The sequence below is a fragment of the Oncorhynchus keta genome, chromosome 34 (assembly GCF_023373465.1).
Source record: "Oncorhynchus keta strain PuntledgeMale-10-30-2019 chromosome 34, Oket_V2, whole genome shotgun sequence".
Taxonomy (NCBI): Eukaryota; Metazoa; Chordata; class Actinopteri; order Salmoniformes; family Salmonidae; genus Oncorhynchus; species Oncorhynchus keta.
The window spans coordinates 47718146-47737348 of NC_068454.1; the positions used below are offsets into that span (position 1 = coordinate 47718146).

The following is a 19203-nucleotide window of genomic DNA, read 5'->3' on the forward strand; positions in this document are numbered from 1 at the left end:
ACCATTAGTGTTTAGCTCAAAATAGTATGCAGCATCATCTGGAAATGGTAGCAATATGCCTTGATCACACCAATATTGAGGAGCAAATATTATGCAGCATCATCTGGATATATGTGCAAAAAAAGTTAAACATTCACCTTCTGCTACCATTTCTGTCAAGCCGTCTATGCATACAGTTTGACGCATACCTATGCACCAATGCAAAACTCTATCAGTGTGTTCGAAGCGTAGGTCCGGTCCAAGCTCCACCCCAGGCATTTTGTGTTGCCAAGTCTTTGTCCGGAACTCGCAATTCTGGCTATCCACTGGGACTTTGCTATGCGCTTAGCCTCAGGACTTCAGCACGCCTAGCGTATAATACAGTCTAGTGTCCTGTCTGTAAAGAAACTGTAGCTCGCTGAAGATTGCAAACATTTTCGGTCAACTTTTTTTTATAAAAAACTTTTATTTTATTTTTCCTCCCCATCATTGTCCTTCGTTGGAACCGAAGTCGAGGTGGATGCAACTTTACAGACACATTGTAAAAACAAGTTTGGCTGTTTTCGTTTGGTTGCCTATTTTAGGAAAATTGTCATACGTTTGAAACTAATGTTTTGGTTCCTGCTTTTTGAATCTATGGGAGAGTTTGGAACTCGAAAAACATTTTGAAGACTAAACGCTACTTTTTTTTTTTTAGAACATTGCCTTCATGTTTCCCATATATGTATAGTTTTAAGGTGGCACAAGCACGTTTGTGAATTAAGAATCCGGTGAGCTAGTCAACCAATTCGGTAACTTTTAGAGCTTTAGCTAGTAGCCAGTGAAGTGTAAGGAAATCTGGGTCTCCATGAAGAAATCCCAACGTGTGAGTTAACTGTCCTAGTAACCTAATACAGCTGAACGCTTTTCTCGTGTTTTTTTGTGCCCATAACATTTTTATTTCATTTAACCGACTCAATGAACACGATGTTAGTGTTCTCTACGGTTTACACATTGGCCCTGCTTTTTGTTTCGACGAAGGCTGAGCCCAATTCGAAAAGCTGCATTGAAGTTAGGGCTGCATACAGTTCCAAAGGCTTCAACATCAATGACGTTCCCAACAAAGGGGTACACGGTAAGTTTGCCTTAAATCTGGTTCATTACTAATTTAAAATGTTTCTATTTCATTTCGGCCAGAACCATATAATGCTACTGTTAAGTGTGTTTGTTCATTCATTTAGGTGTGATTGTCTGTGTTACGTCTTTCCATGAAGATCGTTTATGTGCGAATTGTGACATTTTAAAGCTAAAATGCTACAATCAAGTTCACTTGTAACGTTATTATGTAACAATGTAACGTTTGTGAGGTTTAAAGTAACACCCATCTGAAAATAATTTGATAGGCTTAGGCTATGTTAAACTACCTATCGTTCTACAATCTTCTACCGAAGTTGGGTGATTTGAAATTAACAAAAAGTGGTCCTAGTATTCATATGACAATCATTAATGAATAGCCTAATTGGCTTAAATAACTAAACTCACAACCCCCCTGAAACTCCTTTTAATTATAAAATCGGTGGTTTGAGTAAAACATGTTTTACGGGCACGACTGGACAGTTTCTTGATATTCACCGAAATAAGAACTAGACTGAATACGGTCTGCGGAGCAAATGAGTTTGACACCCCTGGGCTAAACTTGCATGGTTGGTGCTGCATTTAGACGAGGAAAGCAAAAACCACAAACACTGACTGCAAACGCAAGACGGTATGCGTTGCTATGGTGATTTTAGTAAATAAACCGTGCAGAAAAACATCCATTAGAAAACAACGCTATTGCAGATGTTACAATGTGTGTCCCGTGGCGGCTGACAAAATTCACCGCCAGCCTCAATGGCATTTACCTTATTTCTCGAATTGACAACAATAACATCTGGTTTACCGCTACATCATACCATCTAAACGCAGCATTACTTTTGTGTTTACTATATTCCACAGCAAAAATAAGCAGCAAATACTTACCTCCTTCATTTATGATTTTTCTAATTCTGATTTACAACTACAGGAACTAAAACAATACACAAACTGTGCAGTCCACTATTGTATACCCTGTCTTCCGAAGTGGTGTCTTTGCGGCCCTTATTACCTGCGGTGGTGTGGAGGAAAACGTGGATATGTATTTGACATAAGAAGTCAATTTAGAGCATGCCACACAGTCTCTATCGGGGTAATAGTCTGTTAGATGTTTTTATTTGATTGTAAGACAGACAGGTACTTTTAAGACCAGATTTTTGGGGAAACAAAAAACATACATCTTTTTAAATAGTATAACATCTTATTTACGCAAAGAAATCATAACATTTCTCAAAGATAAAGAAGAACATAATATATGCTACATTTTGAGTTAAAAAAGCTCAACTTTCCAGTTACAAGTAATTTACTGCTCAAAATCCCATGTAAAAAGTCAGTTTGGGGAACATGTCCCATGTGTTAATTTATTTCCCTCGGTCTTTTTCTGGTCGGAAAATGATTGGTCCCACGTGCGCACAGACCCCAGCCAAAGTTAACCCTCAATAGGCTGCACATTTAGTAAATAATGTATAGTTTCACTTCCTGTTGGAAGTAATGCACATTTTGGGGGAGATTCTAAATGGCTGTACAGGGCAGCCGAGAGTGGTGGTGGGGGGCTGGCTAAGAAATTCTTCCCTGAGCCCCACATACTTTAAATCCCACCCTCCTCTCATCCTTCCCCGTTTCAGTTTTTGGTTTATGTCAAGTTTTGCCAACATGTTGGAACTTTCAGGCCATATTAGATTTAGTGCAGCATGGATAATATGTTGAATGTGTTTTTGGTCTCCTTTTCTATAAGTCATGATGTCATTATCCATATCTTCACTTTTAACAAACATGGTCATCAGCATGTTGGTTCTTTGCATCACCTATTAGTAGGATTCTCTCTTCCAGCCACTGTGGCAGATAGATTTTTTTAAATCTATCAGATTTTTTACCAGCCAAATCATTTTGACGCTAAAATTACTCCAACAAAACACAAAAAACGGATGAGCGTGCTTTGGGATTTTTATAAAACAATAAATGTATTGCTAGTAAGAAGTAATGTGGTATATTGTTTAATTTCATACATTCTTTGTGACCTATTTTTTTAAACTAAAATATCACAGAGAAACATTTATCTGACCCTTTAATGTTTACATTTTTTATTTAGCCAGGTAGGCTAGTTGAGAACAAGTTCTCATTTATAACTGCGACCTGGCCAAGATAAAACAAAGCAGTGTGACAAAAACAACACAGTTACACATGGAATAAACAAACATACAGTCAATAACAATAGAGAAAAGTGTATATACAGTGTGTGCAAATGAGGTAAGATAAGGGAGGTAAGGCAATAAATAGGCCATAGTGGCAATATAATTACAATTTAGCAATTAAACACTGGAGTGACAGATGTGCAGAAGATGAATGTGCAAGTAGAGATACTGGGGTGCAATGGAGCAAAAAAATAATTAACAGTATGGGGATGAGGTAGTTGGATGGGCTATTTACAGATTGGCTGTGTGCAGTGATCTGTGAGCTGCTCTGACAGCTGGTGCTTAAAGTTAGTGAGGGAGATATGGGTCTCCAGCTTCAGTGATTTTTGCAATTTGGTCCAGTCATTGGCAGCAGAGAACTGGAAGGAAAGGCAGCCAAAGTAGGAATTGGCTTTGGGGGTGACCAGTGAAATATACCTGTTGGATCGTGTGCTACGGGTGGGTGCTGCTATGGTAACGACCCATCGCATACATGTTGATTTTGTCCATCCACACCAGACGTGATCAGGACACGCAGGTTGATATATCAAAACGAACTCTGAACCAACTATATTAGTTTGAGGACAGGTCGAAAAACATGAAACATTCTTGGACAGCTAGCTAGCTAGCTTGCTGTTGCTAGCTAATTTGTCCTGGGATATAAACATTGGGTTGTTATTTTACCTGAAATGCACAATATCCTTTTTTTCTAGATCTTTGTTGAATTTTGACCCATTTGGAGTCACACACAATCATGTGTTCTGTACTCTGAAAATTAATCCACAAATAAAAGGAGAAACCTAGTTAGTTTCTAGTCATCTCTCCTCCAGTCTTCTTCTGTGAACCAACTTTAAGGTGCATTACTACCACCAATTAGAATGTGGACCTCAGTTCATCTTTCAATCACCCATGCGGGTATATGCTCCTAAAAACAAGAGATAGGAGAGGTGGGACTTGTAGCACGTCATGCATCAAAAATCGAACCAAGATCTAATTTAGTGCCTGGCTACGCAGATGCTCGCGAGCAGTTTGGATGAAATGTTGGAATAGTATGTATGTGTCAATTTACTTAGCAATGCTTGCACACCCAATGGTCAGCATTTTAGTCTGACTAGTAGCAGTGTTATCTTCTCTTCCCTAGCAGAAAATAACATAGCTTGTGAACAAAACAATGTAAATAGCCAAGGAACACAAGGACTTCAGTAGACTTTTGTTTCAAGTAAATTAGACCAAATGAAATCAAATTGGTCACATGCATGTGTTTATCAGATGTAATTGCGGGTGTAGCGAAATGCTTGTGCTTCTAGTTCCGACAGTTATTAGTTATTGCTGCACTCAGTGTCTAACAAGTCATCTAACAACTTCACAACAAATACCTAATACACACAAATCTAAGTAAAGTAAAGGAATGGAATTAAGAATATATAAATATATGGATGAGCAATGTCAGAGCAGCATAGACTAAAATACAGTAGATATGTATTCAATACTATGAGATGAGTAATGCAAGATATGTAAACATTTTTGAAGTTACTTTTTTTAACCTTTTATTTAACTAGGCAAGTCGGTTAAGAACAAATTCTTATTTTCAATGACAGCCTAGGAACAGTGGGTTAACTGCCTTGTTCAGGGGCAGAACAACATGTTTACCGTGACAGCTCTGGGATTCAATCTTGCAACCTTTCGGTTACAAGTCCAATGCCCCATTGTTCCCTTTATTAAAGTGGCCAATGATTTCAAGTCTGTATATAGGCAGCAGCATCTCTGTGCTAGTGATCATTATTTAACAGTCTGATGGCTTTGAGATAGAAGCTGCTTTTCAGTCTCTTTGTCACAGCTTTTATGTACCTGTACGGACATCGCTTTCTGGATGGTAAGCTGGGTGAACAGGCAGTGGTTCGGGTGGTTGTTGTCCTTGAGGATCTTTTGGCCGCCTTGTGACATTGGGTGCTCTAGGTGCCCTGGAGGGCAGGTAGTTTGCCCCCGGTGATGCCTTGTGCAGACCGCACCACCCTCTGGAGAGCCCTGCGGCTGTGGGTGGTGCAGTTGCAGTACCAGGCAGTGATACAGCCCGACAGGATGCTCTCAATTGTGCATCTGTAGAAGTTTGTGAGGGTTTTAGGTGACAAGCCAAATTTCATTCTCCTAAGGTTGAAGAGGCACTGTTGCGCCTTCTTCACCACACTGTCTGTGTGGGTAGACTATTTCAGTTTGTCAGTGATATAGTTCAGAGTTCAGTGTGTCAAATCGGAGGGCATGTTGTCCGGTCCTCTGGCAGTCTCTATGGGGGTGCCACAGGGTTCAATTCTCGGGCTGACTCTTTTCTCTGTTATATATCAATGATGTTGCTCTCGCTGCGGGCGATTCCCTGATCCACCTCTACGCAGACAACACCATTCTGTATACTTCTAGCCCTTCCTTGGACACTGTGCTATCTAACCTCCAAACGAGCTTCAATGCCATACAACACTCCCTCCGTGGCCTCCAACTTCTCTTAAACGCTAGTAAAACCAAATGCATGCTTTTCAACCGTTCGCTGCCCGCACCCGCACGCCCGACTAGCATCACCAGCCTGGATGGTTCCGACCTAGAATATGTGGACATCTATAAGTACCTAGGTGTCTGGCTAGACTGTAAACTCTCCTTCCAGACTCATATCAAACATCTCCAATCGAAAATCAAATCTTGAATCGGCTTTCTATTTCACAACTAAGCCTCCTTCACTCACGCCGCCAAATTTTCCTGAAGTCCACGATCATCTTTGTTTTGTTGACGTTGAGTGAGAGGTTATTTTCCTGACACCACACTCCCAGAGCCCTCACCTCCTCCCTGTAGTCAATGAACAGCATTCTTACATAGGTATTCCTCTTGTCCAGATGGGATTGTGCAGTGTGATGGTGATTGCATCATCTGTGGACCTATGGGGCGGTAAGCAAATTGAAGTGGGTCTAGGGTATCGGGTAAGGTAGAGGTAATCGGATCCTTGACTAGTCTCTCAAAGCACTTCATGAAGACAGAAGTGAGTGCTTTGAGGCGATATAAATGACTATCAGTTGCCTTTGCATTCTTGGGTACAGGAACAATGGTGGCCATCTTGAAGCATGTGGGGACAGCAGACTGGGATAGGGATAGGGAGAGATTGAATATGTCTGTAAATACACCAGACAGCTGGTCAGCGCATGCTCTGAGGACGCGGTTTGGGATGCCGTCTGGGCCGGAAGTCTTGCAAGGGTTAACATGTTTAACTTTTTATGGCTGCAGGGGCAGTATTGAGTAGCTTGGATGAAAGGTGCTCATATCAAATGGCCTGCTCCTCAGTCAAAATGTCTAATATTTGCATATTTTTATTAGTATTGGATAGAAAACGCACTGAAGTTTCTAAAACTGTTTGAATTATGTATGTGAGTATAACAGAACTCGTATAGCAGGCAAAAACCTGTGAAATTCCACTTCCTGTTTTTTTTCTGGGGGTGGCAGATTTTCAACCAAGGTCTCATTGAAATTACAGCGATATGGATGGGTTTTCACTTCCTACGCCTTCCACTAGATGTCAGCAGTCAATAGAACTTTGTCTGATGACTAATGTGAAGGGGGGTCGATTGACACAGGAAATAGTCACCACAGCCATGAGTGGACCATGCTTTTACCAGGTGCGTTCACAGGGGAAGGACTTGCGTTCCATCGCTCATCTGAAGTAATTCTAATTTTCCGGTTGGAACGTTTTTCAACATATATGTAAACAACATTCTAAAGATTGATTCAGTACATCGTTTGATATGTTTCTACTGACTGTTACGGAACTTTTGGACATTTCGTCACGTTATACCGAAGTAGCGCGTTTGGACATAAATAACAGACAAATCAAGCATTTATTGTGGACCTGGGATTTCTAGGACTGCATTCTGATGAAGTTCATCAAAGGTAAGGAAACATTTATCATGTATTTTCTGGTTTCTGTTGACTCCAACATGGAGACTAATTTGGCTACTGTTCTGAGTGCTGTCTCAGATTATTGCATGGGTTGCTTTTTTCCGTAAACCTTTTTTGAAATCTGACACAGCGGTTGCATTAAGGAGAGGTATATCTATAATTCCATGTGTTTAACTTGTATTATCATCTACATTTATGATGAGTATTTCGGTTGAAACGATGTGGCTATGCAAAATCACTTGATGTTTTTGGAACTAGTGAATCTAAATAGCCAATGTAAACTCAGATTTTTTTATATAAATATGAACTTTATCAAAGAAACCATGCATGTATTGTGTAACATGAACTCCTATGCGTGTCATCTGATGAAGATAATTCAAGTTTAGTGATTAATTTTATCTTTATTTCTGTTTTTTGTGAATGCTATATTTCACTGGAAGATTTCTGTGCTTATTGTGGTTTGGTGGAGACCTAACAATCGTTTGTAGTGCTTTCGCTGAAAAGCCTATTTGAAATTGGACACGTTGGTGGGATTAACAACGGGAATAGCTTTAAAATGATATAAAACACATGTATGTTTTAGGAATTGTAATTATGAGATTTCTGTGGTTTGAATTTGGCACCCTCTATTTCCTCTGGTAGTTGTCATATCAATCCCGGTATCGGGATTGCAGCCATAACAGGTTAAATGTCTTGCTCATTTTGGCCACAGAGAAGGAGAGCCCACAGTTCCTTGGTAGCGGGCTGCATCAATTGGAATGTGTTATCCTCAAAGTGAGCAAATAACGTGTTTAGCTTGTCTAGAAGCAAGAAGTCGATGTCTGCGACGTGGCTGGTTCGTGATCGTCTGTAGACCCTGACACATACGTCTTGTGTCTGAGCCGTTGAATTGCAACTCCACTTTGTCTACTGATGTTTTGCTTGTTTGATTGCCTTGCGGAGGGAATGACTACTCTGTTCTGCCACATTTCCAGTGAACTTGCTATGGTTAAATGCGGTGGTTCACACTTTCAGTTTTGCTCGAATGCTGCCATCTAACCACGGTTTCTGGTTAGGCTTGGTTTTAACTTCTTCGTGACAGGGGGCAGTATTTTCACGTCCGGATGAAATGCATGCCCAAATTCAAATGCATCCCCAGAAGATAAGATATGCATATTATTAGTAGATGTGGATAGAAAACACTCTGAAGTTTCTAAAACTGTTTGAATCATGTATAACAGAACTTATTTAGCAGGCGAAACCCCAAGGACAAACCATTCTGTTTTTTTTTTAGGTCACTCTTTTCAATGGGGTTTCATTGGGAATCCAGATTTCTAAGGGACCTTCTTGCAGTCCCTATTGCTTCCACTGGATGTCAAGTCTTTAGAAATTGGTTGAGGTTTTTACTTTGTGTAATGAAGAAGTACGGCCATCTTGATCGAGGGTCACTTGAAGTGTACTGTTAGAGGCGCGTGACCAGAAAGCTAGCTACAGTTTGTTTTCCTCCTGTATTGAACACGGATCATCCCGTCTTTTTATCGATTATTTACGTTAAAAAATACCTAAAGTTGTATTACAAAAGTAGTTTGAAATGTTTTGGCAAAGTTTACAGGTAACTTTTGAGATATTTTGTAGTCACGTTGCGCAAGTTGGAACCAGTGTTTGTCTGGATCAAACGACGTCTTGCTCCCAGACAAATTAACTTCTTGACACTACCCATCCCGTTAACAGGATAATTTTCATCAACAACCGCTGAATTGCAAAGCGCCACATTCAAATAATATTATTACAAATATTTATATTCATGAAATCACAAGTGCAATATAGCAAAACACAGCTTAGCTTTTTGTTAATCCACCTGTTGTGTCAGATTTTGAAAATATGCTTTACAGCGAAAGCAATCCAAGCGTTTGTAAGTTTAGCGATCACTAGACAAAACATTATGAACACCTAGCATCAAAGTAGTTTGGTCATGAAAATCAGAAAAGCAATCAAATTAATCACTTACCTTTTGATGATCTTCGGATGTTTTCACTCACGAGACTCCGTTACAGAATAAATGTTCCTTTTGTTCCATAAAGATTATTTTTTATATCCAAAATACCTCCGTTTGTTTGGGCGTTATGCTCAGAAATCCACAGGCTCGAGCAGTCATGACAACGCAGACACAAATTCCAAATAGTATCCGTAATGTCCACAGAAACATGTCAAACGTTTTTATAATCCATCCTCAGGTTGTTTGTAAAATATATATAATTGATAACATATCAACCGCGACTGTCTTTTTCAGTGGGAGAGACAATTGCTGCCCAAGCTGTGTTGCGCAAGCAAAACTCATGCGAACACCCAGCTATCCACTACGTGATGTTATCTTTCAAGCTAATTTTTCTAAATAAAAGCCTGAAACGATGTCTAAAGACTGTTGACACCTTGAGGAAGCGATAGGAAAAGGAATCTGGTTGATATCCCTTTAAATGGAGTGAAGGCAGGCTATGGAACATAGAGCTTTCAAAATAGAAGCCACTTCCTGGTTTGATTTTCCTCAGGTTTCGCCTGCAATATCAGTTCTGTTATACTCACAGACAATATTTTGACAGTTTTGGAAAGTTTAGAGTTTTCTATCCTAATCTGTCAATTATATGCATATTCTAGGATATGGGCCTGAGAAATAGGCCGTTTACATTGGGAACATTATTTTTCCAAACATAAAAATATTGCCCCCTCGCTGAAAGAGGTTAAACAACTTCTTTGCTCGCTTTGAGGACAATACAGTGCCACTGACACGGCCCGCTACCAACGCCTGTGGGCTCTCCTTCACTGTGGGTAAAACATTTAAGCGTGTTAACCCTTGCGAAGCTGCCGACCCAGACGACTACAGCTCAGCATTTAACACCATAGTACACTCCAAACTCTCCTTTAAGCTCGAGACCCTGGGTCTCGACCCTGCTCTGTGCAACTGGGTCCTGGACTTTCCTCGGCATACACATCACGGACAAACTGAAATGGTCCACCCACACAGACAGTGGTGAAGATGACGCGATAACGCCTCTTCAATCTCAGGAACCCAAAGAAATTTGTCTTGTCACCTAAAACACTCACAAACTTTTACAGATGCGCATCCTGTCGGGCAATATCACCGTCTGGTACGGCAACTGCTCCGCACATGTATGTATGTATGTATGTATGTATGTATGTATGTATGTATGTATGTATGTATGTATGTATGTATGTATGTATGTATGTATGTATGTATGTATGTATGTATGTATGTATGTATGTATGTGTGTGTGTGTGTGTGTGTGTGTGTGTGTGTGTGTATACCCTGTACACTATACCATCTACTGCATCTTGCCTATGCCTTTCGGCCATCGCTCATCCATATATTTATATATGCATATTCTTATTCATTCCTTTACACTTGTGTGTGTATAAGGTAGTCGTTGTGAATTTGTTACTTGTTAGATATTACTGCACTGTCGGAACTAGAAGCACAAGCATCTCGCTACACTTACATTAACATCTGCTAACCATGTGTATGTGACCAATAACATTGGATTTGATTTAGTTAGCTGGATAGCATGCAAATAAATGTACTGAGTCAGAGCAAACATGGCAAGTTAACACAGCCTGATGCCAGTGCTGATGTCGGCCTAAAATCATCATGTTTGTACATCAGTATCTTCTAAATCAAATTGGAATAGGTAAAGCATGACTGTTGGCTACGTGAAGAAACATTTAATGTAGCTAAAGATTATAGGGTCCCTAGGAAACATTGACCATCACTTTGGTTCCTACCCTGTCACAATAACTCCTCCCTGGCATTTTCATCCGTTGTCATGTCAAACACTGTATTCAAAGTACCTATTATTGTTCATATGCTAACTATAGAATTATTATAGACTTTCTATTTCCCATGATTCCAACAGTGTACCCAAGTGTTTTGATCTAAATTGCAAGTCAAATCGCAACTTCAACATTTGGTTAAAAATAAGCCCAAGTTGTTTTTTGTCCATATTGTGCAGCAGTGTGGAGTGTGGAGATAATCTCAAATGAGTGCAGGATATACAGAAATTGAGGAAATAATTGTAGGTTGAATTGAACCGTATAAAACAATCAGAATGGTGAAAGACCCATTGAAATCACTTAGAATGTATGTGTTGCCACTGTAGGGTCACGCTCTACTCAGAAAGCAAATTTAGGACATTTATCATTCAAAAACCTGAAATACTTTCCAACATTGGAAAAATACTCTTATGATAGTGCTGGGCGATATGGCCAAAATATTGGTTATTCTAAAGAAGAACATACTTCGAGCACATGACATTCTATTCTACAAAGAACAATGCTGTTGTCTAACAGTCACAGAAACTTACTGAGGGGAAAACATCCACCCTATAGACAATCAGGGACACCTCATAGAGACATATTCATACAGAGAACTTTGTCACAAGCAGCAACATTCAGGCCCTTGGCCTTCTATATGGAGTACCCTGTCTGTCTGCTGCAGAGAGGTGTGGGAGGGGGGCATAAAATCACTGGCAGTGGCATAGAAAAATGTCAAGTGCTTTTCTGCATGGTGGCAGGCGGGACCAGCTTTTCAAAAGAGGCAGAAAACAGAGCGGTTAACACTGACCAGATTGGTACCTACCATGTCAACGGCTCCTCATTCCATCCGGGCCATGCGCCACACTGCGTTTCTCTCTTCTCTATTTCTACTTAAGTGTAAAATCTGTTTTGGTTTACACTGGCGGTTGGGCCTGATGTCATGCCTCAGGTATGGGGCAATGGCAAGGATCAAAGACTAAGGGGAGAAGGGTGGGGTTATTTTCTCCTCTTCCATTCTGCTGCAGGAACATCCCACTCATAATCAATCTGGTGCATTATGACTGAAGCTCAAAGCAACTATGACCTCAGCACATTGGCCTGTTAGTGAGCCAGTGAGTGAGTTGAAGAGGCTTAGCAGAGGAGTGGGAGCCTTACCTTCTGATTGTCTTTGCTGGTGGCTGTGGGCTCTGCATATTTGTTTGGTAAATAGCAAGTTGTGTTATTGCGATGACATTAAGCAGATAAGAGTAGGCTTGGGGAACTGGGTCATATCAAATGTTATTTGTCGCATACACATATATTTAGCAGATGTTATAGCATACAGTTGAAGTCAGATGTTTACATACACCTGAGCCAAATACATTTAAACTCATTTTTTCACATTTCCTGAAATTTAATCCTAGTAAAAATTCAAAAGTTTACATATACTCAATTAGTGTTTGGTAGCATTGCCTTTAAATTGTTTAACTTCAAGCCAGGTCAAATGTTATGGGTAGCCTTCCACAAGCTGGGTGAATTCCCCCCCTGACAGACCTGGCTTTGTGATGGCCACGCCAATCCATTGACTTTGTTGTCCTTAAGCCATTTTGCCACAACTTTGGAATTATGCTTGGGGTCATTTGCAGGGTAGCCTAGTGTTTAGAGCGTTGGACTAGTAACCGAAAGGTTGCAAGTTCATATCCCGAGCTGACAAGGTACAAATCTGTCGTTCTGCCCCTGAACAGTTAACCCACTGTTCCTAGGCCGTCATTGAAAATAAGAATTTGTTCTTAACTGACTTGCCTAATAAAATAAAGGTAAAATAAAATGTAAAAAAATTGCGACCAAGCTTTAACTTCCCGACTGATGTCTTGATGTTGCCTCAATATATCCGAATAATTTTCCTCCATCATGATTGCATCTATTTTGTGAAGCGCACTAGTCCCTCCTGCAGCAAAGCACCCCCACAAGATGATGCTGCCACCCCTGTGTTTCACGGTTAGGATGGTGTTCTTCGCAAGCCTCCCCCTTTCCCCTTCAAGCATAACGATGATTATTATGGCCAAACAGTTCTATTTTTGTTTCATCAGACCAGAGGATATTCCTCCCAAAAGTATGATCTTTGTCCCCATCTGCAGTTGCAAACCATAGTCTGTGACTTTTCAGGACTTGTTTTACTGTGGATATACAGTGAGGGGGAAAAAGTATTTGATCCCCTGCAAATTTTGTACGTTTGCCCACTGAGAAAGAAATGATCAGTCTATAATTTTAATGGTAGGTTTATTTGAACAGTGAGAGACAGAATAACAACAAAAAAATCCAGAAAAACGCATGTCAAATGTTATAAATTGATTTGCATTTTAATGAGGGAAATAAGTATTTGACCCCCTCTCAATTTGACCCCCTCTCAATCAGAAAGATGTCTGGCTCCCAGGTGTTATCTGTATAAAAGACGAGCTCCATGCAAGATCTCACCTTGTGGAGTTGCAATGATCATGAGAATGGTGAGGAATCAGCCCAGAACTACACGGGAGGATCTTGTCAATGATCTCAAGGCAGCTGGGACCGTAGTCACCAAGAAAACAATTGGTGAAACACTACGCCGTGAAGGACTGAAATCCTGCAGCGCCCGCAAGGTCCCCCTGCTCAAGAAAGCATGTATACATGCCCGTCTGAAGTTTGCCAATTAACATCTGAATGATTCAGAGGACAACTGGGTGAAAGTGTTGTGTTCAGATGAGACCAAAATGGAGCTCTTTGGCATCAACTCAACTCGCTGTGTTTGGAGGAGGAGGAATGCTGCCTTTGACACCAAGAACATCATCCACACCGTCAAACATGGAGGCAGAAACATTATGCTTTGGGGGTGTTTTTCTGCTAAGGGGACAGGACAACTTCACCACATCAAAGGGATGCTGGACGGGACCATGTACAATCAAATCTTGGGCGAGAACCTCCTTCCCAAAGCCAGGGCATTGAAAATGGGTCGTGGATGGGTATTCCAGTATGACAATGACCCAAAACACACAGCCAAGGCAACAAAGGAGTGGCTCAAGAAGAAGCACATTAAGGTCCTGGGGTGGCCTAGCCAGTCTCCAGACCTTAATCCCATATAAAATCTCTGGAGGGAGTTGAAAGTTTGAGTTGCCAAATGTCAGCCTCGAAACCTTAATGACTTGGAGAAGATCTGCAAAGAGGAGTGGGACAAAAACCTGGTGGCCAACTACAAGAAACGTCTGACCTCTGATTGCCAACAAGGGTTTTTCCACCAAGTACTAAGTCATGTTTTTCAGAGGGGACAAATGCTTATCTCCCTCATTAAAATGCAAATCCATTTATAACATTTTTTACATGTGTTTTTCTGGATTTTTTTGTTGTTATTCAGTCTCTCACTGTTCAAATAAAACTACTGTTAACATTGTAGACGGATCATTTCTTTGTCAGTGGGCAAATGTACAAAATCAGCAGGGGATCAAATACTTTTTTCCCTCACTGTAGAAACCTTTGTACCTGTTTCCTCCAGCATCTTCACAAGGTCCTTTGCTGTTGTCCTGGGATGGATTTCCACTTTTCGCACCAAAGTTGATTAATCTCTGGGAGACAGACCGAGTCTCCTTCGTGAGCAGTATGACAGCTGCATGGTCCCATGCTGTTTATACTTGCGTACTATTGTTTGTACAGTTGAACATGGTACCTTCAGGTGTTTGGAAATTGCTCCCAAGGATGCACCAGACTTGTGGAGGTCTACAATTTTATTTCTGAGGTCTTGGCTGATTTGTTTTGATTTTCCCACGATGTCAAGCAAAGAGGCACTGAGTTTGAAGGTAGGCCTTGAAATACATCCACAGGTACACCCCCAATTGACTCAAATGATGTCAATTAGCCTATCAGAAACTTCTAAATCATTTTCTGGAATTTTCCAAGCTGTTTAAAGGCAGTCAACTTAATATATGTAAACTGCTGACCCACTGGAATTGTGATACAGTGAAATAATCTGTCTGTAAACAATTGTTGGAAAAATTACATGTCATGCACAAAGTAGATGTCCTACCCGACTTGCCAAAACTGTAGTTTGTTAACAAGAAATGTGTGGAGTGGTTGAAAACGAGTTTTTAATGACTCCCACCCTAAGTGTATGTAAACTTCCGACTTCAACTGTAAGTCTCTCGGTCCTAGCTTTGATGTACCTGTACTGACCTTGTATTCTTGATGGTAGGCGGGCTGAACAGGCCTTGGCTCGGGTGGCTGAGGTCCTTGATTTATATTTTTGGCCTTCCTGTGACACCTAGGGCTGTAAATGTCCTGGAGTGCAGGCATTATGCTCACCGGTGATGCGTTGGGCAGACCGCACCACCGTTTGGAGAGCCCTGCAGTTGTGGATGGTTGTCGTACAAGGTGGTGATACAGCCCGACAGGATGCTCTCAATGGTGCATCTGTAAAAATATGTGACTTTCTTAGCGGCCAAGCCAGATTTCTTAAGCTTTCTGAGGTTGACGAGCCGCTGTTGCACCTTCACCACACTGTGTGCGTGGACCCTTTCAGATTGTCAGTGATGTGTACGCCAAGGAACTTGAAGCTTTTAACCTTTTCCACTGTATCCCCGTCGTTGTGGATGGGGGCGTGCGCTCTCTGCTGTCTCCTGAAGTCTACGATCAGGTCTGGGCAGCTTTTATAGCTGCCAGGCCAGTGTTCGTGTGTGGTCTCTTCTGCTCCTGGACTGGTTACAGTTTTAACATCTTCAACTAATAAAAAAAACAGCCACTGTCATGTTGGATGTAGTCTATCACAGTGCCATCCGTTTTGTCACCAACGCCCCATATACTGCGCCATTACTTCCAGTTCTCTGCTGCCAGTGACCGGAACAAATTGCAAAAATTATTGAAGCTGGAGACTTATCTCCCTCTCTAACTTTAAGCATCTGCTGTCAGAGCAGCTTACCAAACACTGTACTTGTACACAGCCCATTTGTAAATAGCACACCCAACTACCTCATCCCCATATTGTTTTTGTTTTTTTGCTCTTTTGCTCCCCAGTATCTCTACTTGCACATCTATCACTCCAGTTTCATGCTAAATTGGAATTATTTTGCCACTATGGTGTATTTATTGCCTTCCTAATCTTACTACATTTGCACACAACTTTATATATACTTTTCTATTGTATTATTGACTGTCTGTTTATCCCGAGTGTTACTCTGTTGTTTTTGTCACACTGCTTTGCTTTATCTTGGCCAGGTCGCAGTTGTAAATGAGAACTACCTGGTTAAATAAAATGTATTAAACATTTCCCTTAAGGTCAGTAATTTCTGTGAAACATTAAGAGACTTACCTAACCTCAGTGTTAAGTGAAACAGAACCACAAAACAAGTGACCTGCTTTCATTATTGCAGAGACGGTGTACCTAGCCTAGTCAGTGTCAGCCTAATCAGTAGAACTTGCCTTCTTCCTTATATTGATTTTATATCAATATATTACCAACGTTTTCCCCATAGTTCCTGGCCCAAAAATCACGCTTTGTAACTACCATCAGACAAACCATGTTTGTCAAATGATAATTGTCATTACATGCCAAATACTTCAATATTTACCAGGGGGAATAGGTATTGTGAACCTGGAGAGGAGTTTTGTGTGTGTGTGTGTGAGAGACTGACTTGCTTGACTGGGGTAATCTGGGGGCTAGTGCACATGCCTGCTGGCTCAGTGGTGTAGCAGCAGCCTTATCAGCATCCTGTCCCGTGGTGACCTGGCGGTATGGCAGCACTGTGACCTGTGTTCCTTCTGGCACCCGCCGCCTTATCCACATTCACAGACAAATAAGCTTATCATTCCCACCACAAACAAATTATATTTCTCCCACATGGCTCCCTATGTAGTGCACGCATTTTTGACCAGGGTGCCATTTGGAATGCAACCCAAGCCTGCCAGAGCATTGCACCTGGCAGACCTGCACCAACAAACCGACTACTTGTAGTTATGTTGTGCCGGTCTTGTACAGTAGCTAAATAATTGTAGGTCTGACCTGACGCAATGGCTGGTTTTCAACTTATCTCAAGTATGTTATTTTTTTCCACATTCTGATCCTTTTATGTAACATTAGTACGACATTGATACTGAATTTTATTTTTTATTTAACTAGGCAAGTCGGTTAAGAACAAATAATTTTTTTTACAATGACGGCCTAGGAAAAGTGGGTTAATTGCCTTGTTCAGTGGCAGAACAACAGATGTTTACCATATCAGTTTGGGGATTCGATCTAGCATCCTTTCGGTTACTGGCCCAACGCTCTAACCAATAGGCTACTTGCCGCCCCAATGATTACTGCATTGTTTGGTTTAGAGCTAGCAAGAAAGGCATTTAACTGTACGTGTGCACGTGACATTAAAATGTGAAACATTGAGACGGATGACGTGTATTCCCATTATAGATGTCAGCATTTGTTGTGGTATATCAGTAGCATCAGTGGAATGGCCCTGTGTTTTGTCTATCTATGGATTAAGAGGTCACACTGCCATCTCTCACTATCCCTCACACCATCGGGCTGGCCCAATCCTCACCCCACTGCATCAGTGGGGAGTGGATGCAGTGTGTGGGAACAGCAGGGCACCCTCTTTTAAATTTTTTTTTTTTTAGGCCAGTCTGCCTCCCTCCATGCAACATTCCACACAAGACTCCCAAGACCCACCACAGGGTCCCTGGAGCTGGGAGCAACAACAGAGGGAGAGAGGCCCGGAGTGACAGACTGAGGCACACACAGAAAGAGAGGTGGATTTGACTTGCAGAAAAAGAGGGGGAAAGGGATTTACTGGGTTACCAAGAAACAAAAGTCTGTGTGTATGAGTGAGTGAGCGGCGAGCATGTGACACAGCTCACGGAATTTAAAGAACATCGTCCTGGGTGAGATGCATGTGCTCTTGTGACTCACTCTCGATCTCTCAATGTCAATTTAAGGGCTTTATTGGCATGGGAAACACATTTTTAACAAGTTAAATAAACAATCAATTTAACAGTAAACATTACACTCACAAAAGTTCCAAAATAGTAGACTTTTCAAATGTCATTATGTGCAAGTAAAGTAGAAAATGGAAAATAAATATGGGTTGTATTTACAATGGTGTTTGTTCCTCACTGGTTGCACTTTTCTTGTGGCGACAGGTCACAAATATTGCAGCTGTGATGGCACACTGGTGTTTCTCCCAAAATATATGGGAGTTTTTGAAAATTGGGTTTGTTTTCTAATCATTTGTGAGTATGTGTAATAAGACCCTTTTACCACATTTCGTAACAGCCGTTTCTAAAATGGATTTTAAAAATCCTCAATCGACAAACAATACCCCTTAATGACAAACAAAAATAGTTTTATTATTTTTTGCAAATGTATTAAAAATAGAAAACATACCTTAATTACATAAGTATTCGGACCCTCTGCTATGAGACTCGAAATTGAGCTCAGGTGCATTCTGTTTACATTGATCATCCTTGAGAAACTATCTACAACTTGATTGGAGTCCAGCTGTGATAAATTCAATTGATTGGACAGGCACACACCTGTTTTATATAAGGTCCCACATAAGGTCGAAGGAATTGTCCGTAGAGCTCCGAGACAGGATTGTGTCAAGACACAGATCTGGAGAAGGGTACCAAAACATTTGTGTTCAGCATTGAAGGTCCCCATCATTCTTAAATGGAAGATGTTTGGAACTTGTTTGTCGACGATTAATTCGGGGCGATTTAACGTTTTTGTAACAATCGGTAATCTGCATTTTTGGATGCTGATTGCACTCCACAAGGAGACTGCGTGGCTGGCTGACCACCTGTTGCGAGAGTGCAGCAAGGAGCCAATGTAGGTTGCTAGATAGCATTTCGCTTACCTTTATAAAAAACAATCCATCTTCACATAATCACAAGTTAATCTCTCTAGGGTATGTGGGACGCCGTCCTCCCTGGCCAACATCCAGTGAGACTGCATTAGCGCCAAATTCAAATACAGAAATACTCCTTGTAAAAATTTAGAAAAGATACAACTATTTTACAATCTTTAAACCTAACTTATTGTGAATCCAACCACTGTCAGATTTCAAAAATGCTTTGCGGCGAAAGTATACCTTACGATTATTTGAGAACATAGCCCAGCAGACAAATCATTACAAACAGTAACCAGCCAAGTAGAAGAGTTAAACAAGTCAGAAATAGAGAAAATTAATCACTTACCTTTTGATCTTCATATGTTTGC

General features: G+C 40.9%; 1 protein-coding gene across 4 annotated transcripts in view; it reads left to right on the plus strand.

Annotated features, from left to right (window-relative positions):
- The first annotated feature begins 280 nt into the window (after nucleotides 1–280).
- LOC118367213 (glypican-4-like) overlaps nucleotides 281–19203 on the plus strand; it is a 91192-nt gene continuing 72269 nt past the window's right edge. The window contains exons 1-2 of one of the 4 annotated variants that reach the window (XM_035750384.2): nucleotides 282–844; nucleotides 1000–1093. In XM_035750384.2, the coding sequence (XP_035606277.1) occupies nucleotides 827–844; nucleotides 1000–1093 (112 nt within the window). In that variant the 5' untranslated portion in view covers nucleotides 282–826. Of the gene's footprint in view, nucleotides 1094–19203 lie in introns of all 4 variants that reach the window. The other 3 variants (XM_035750385.2, XM_035750382.2, XM_035750383.2) reach the window with 3 other exon arrangements.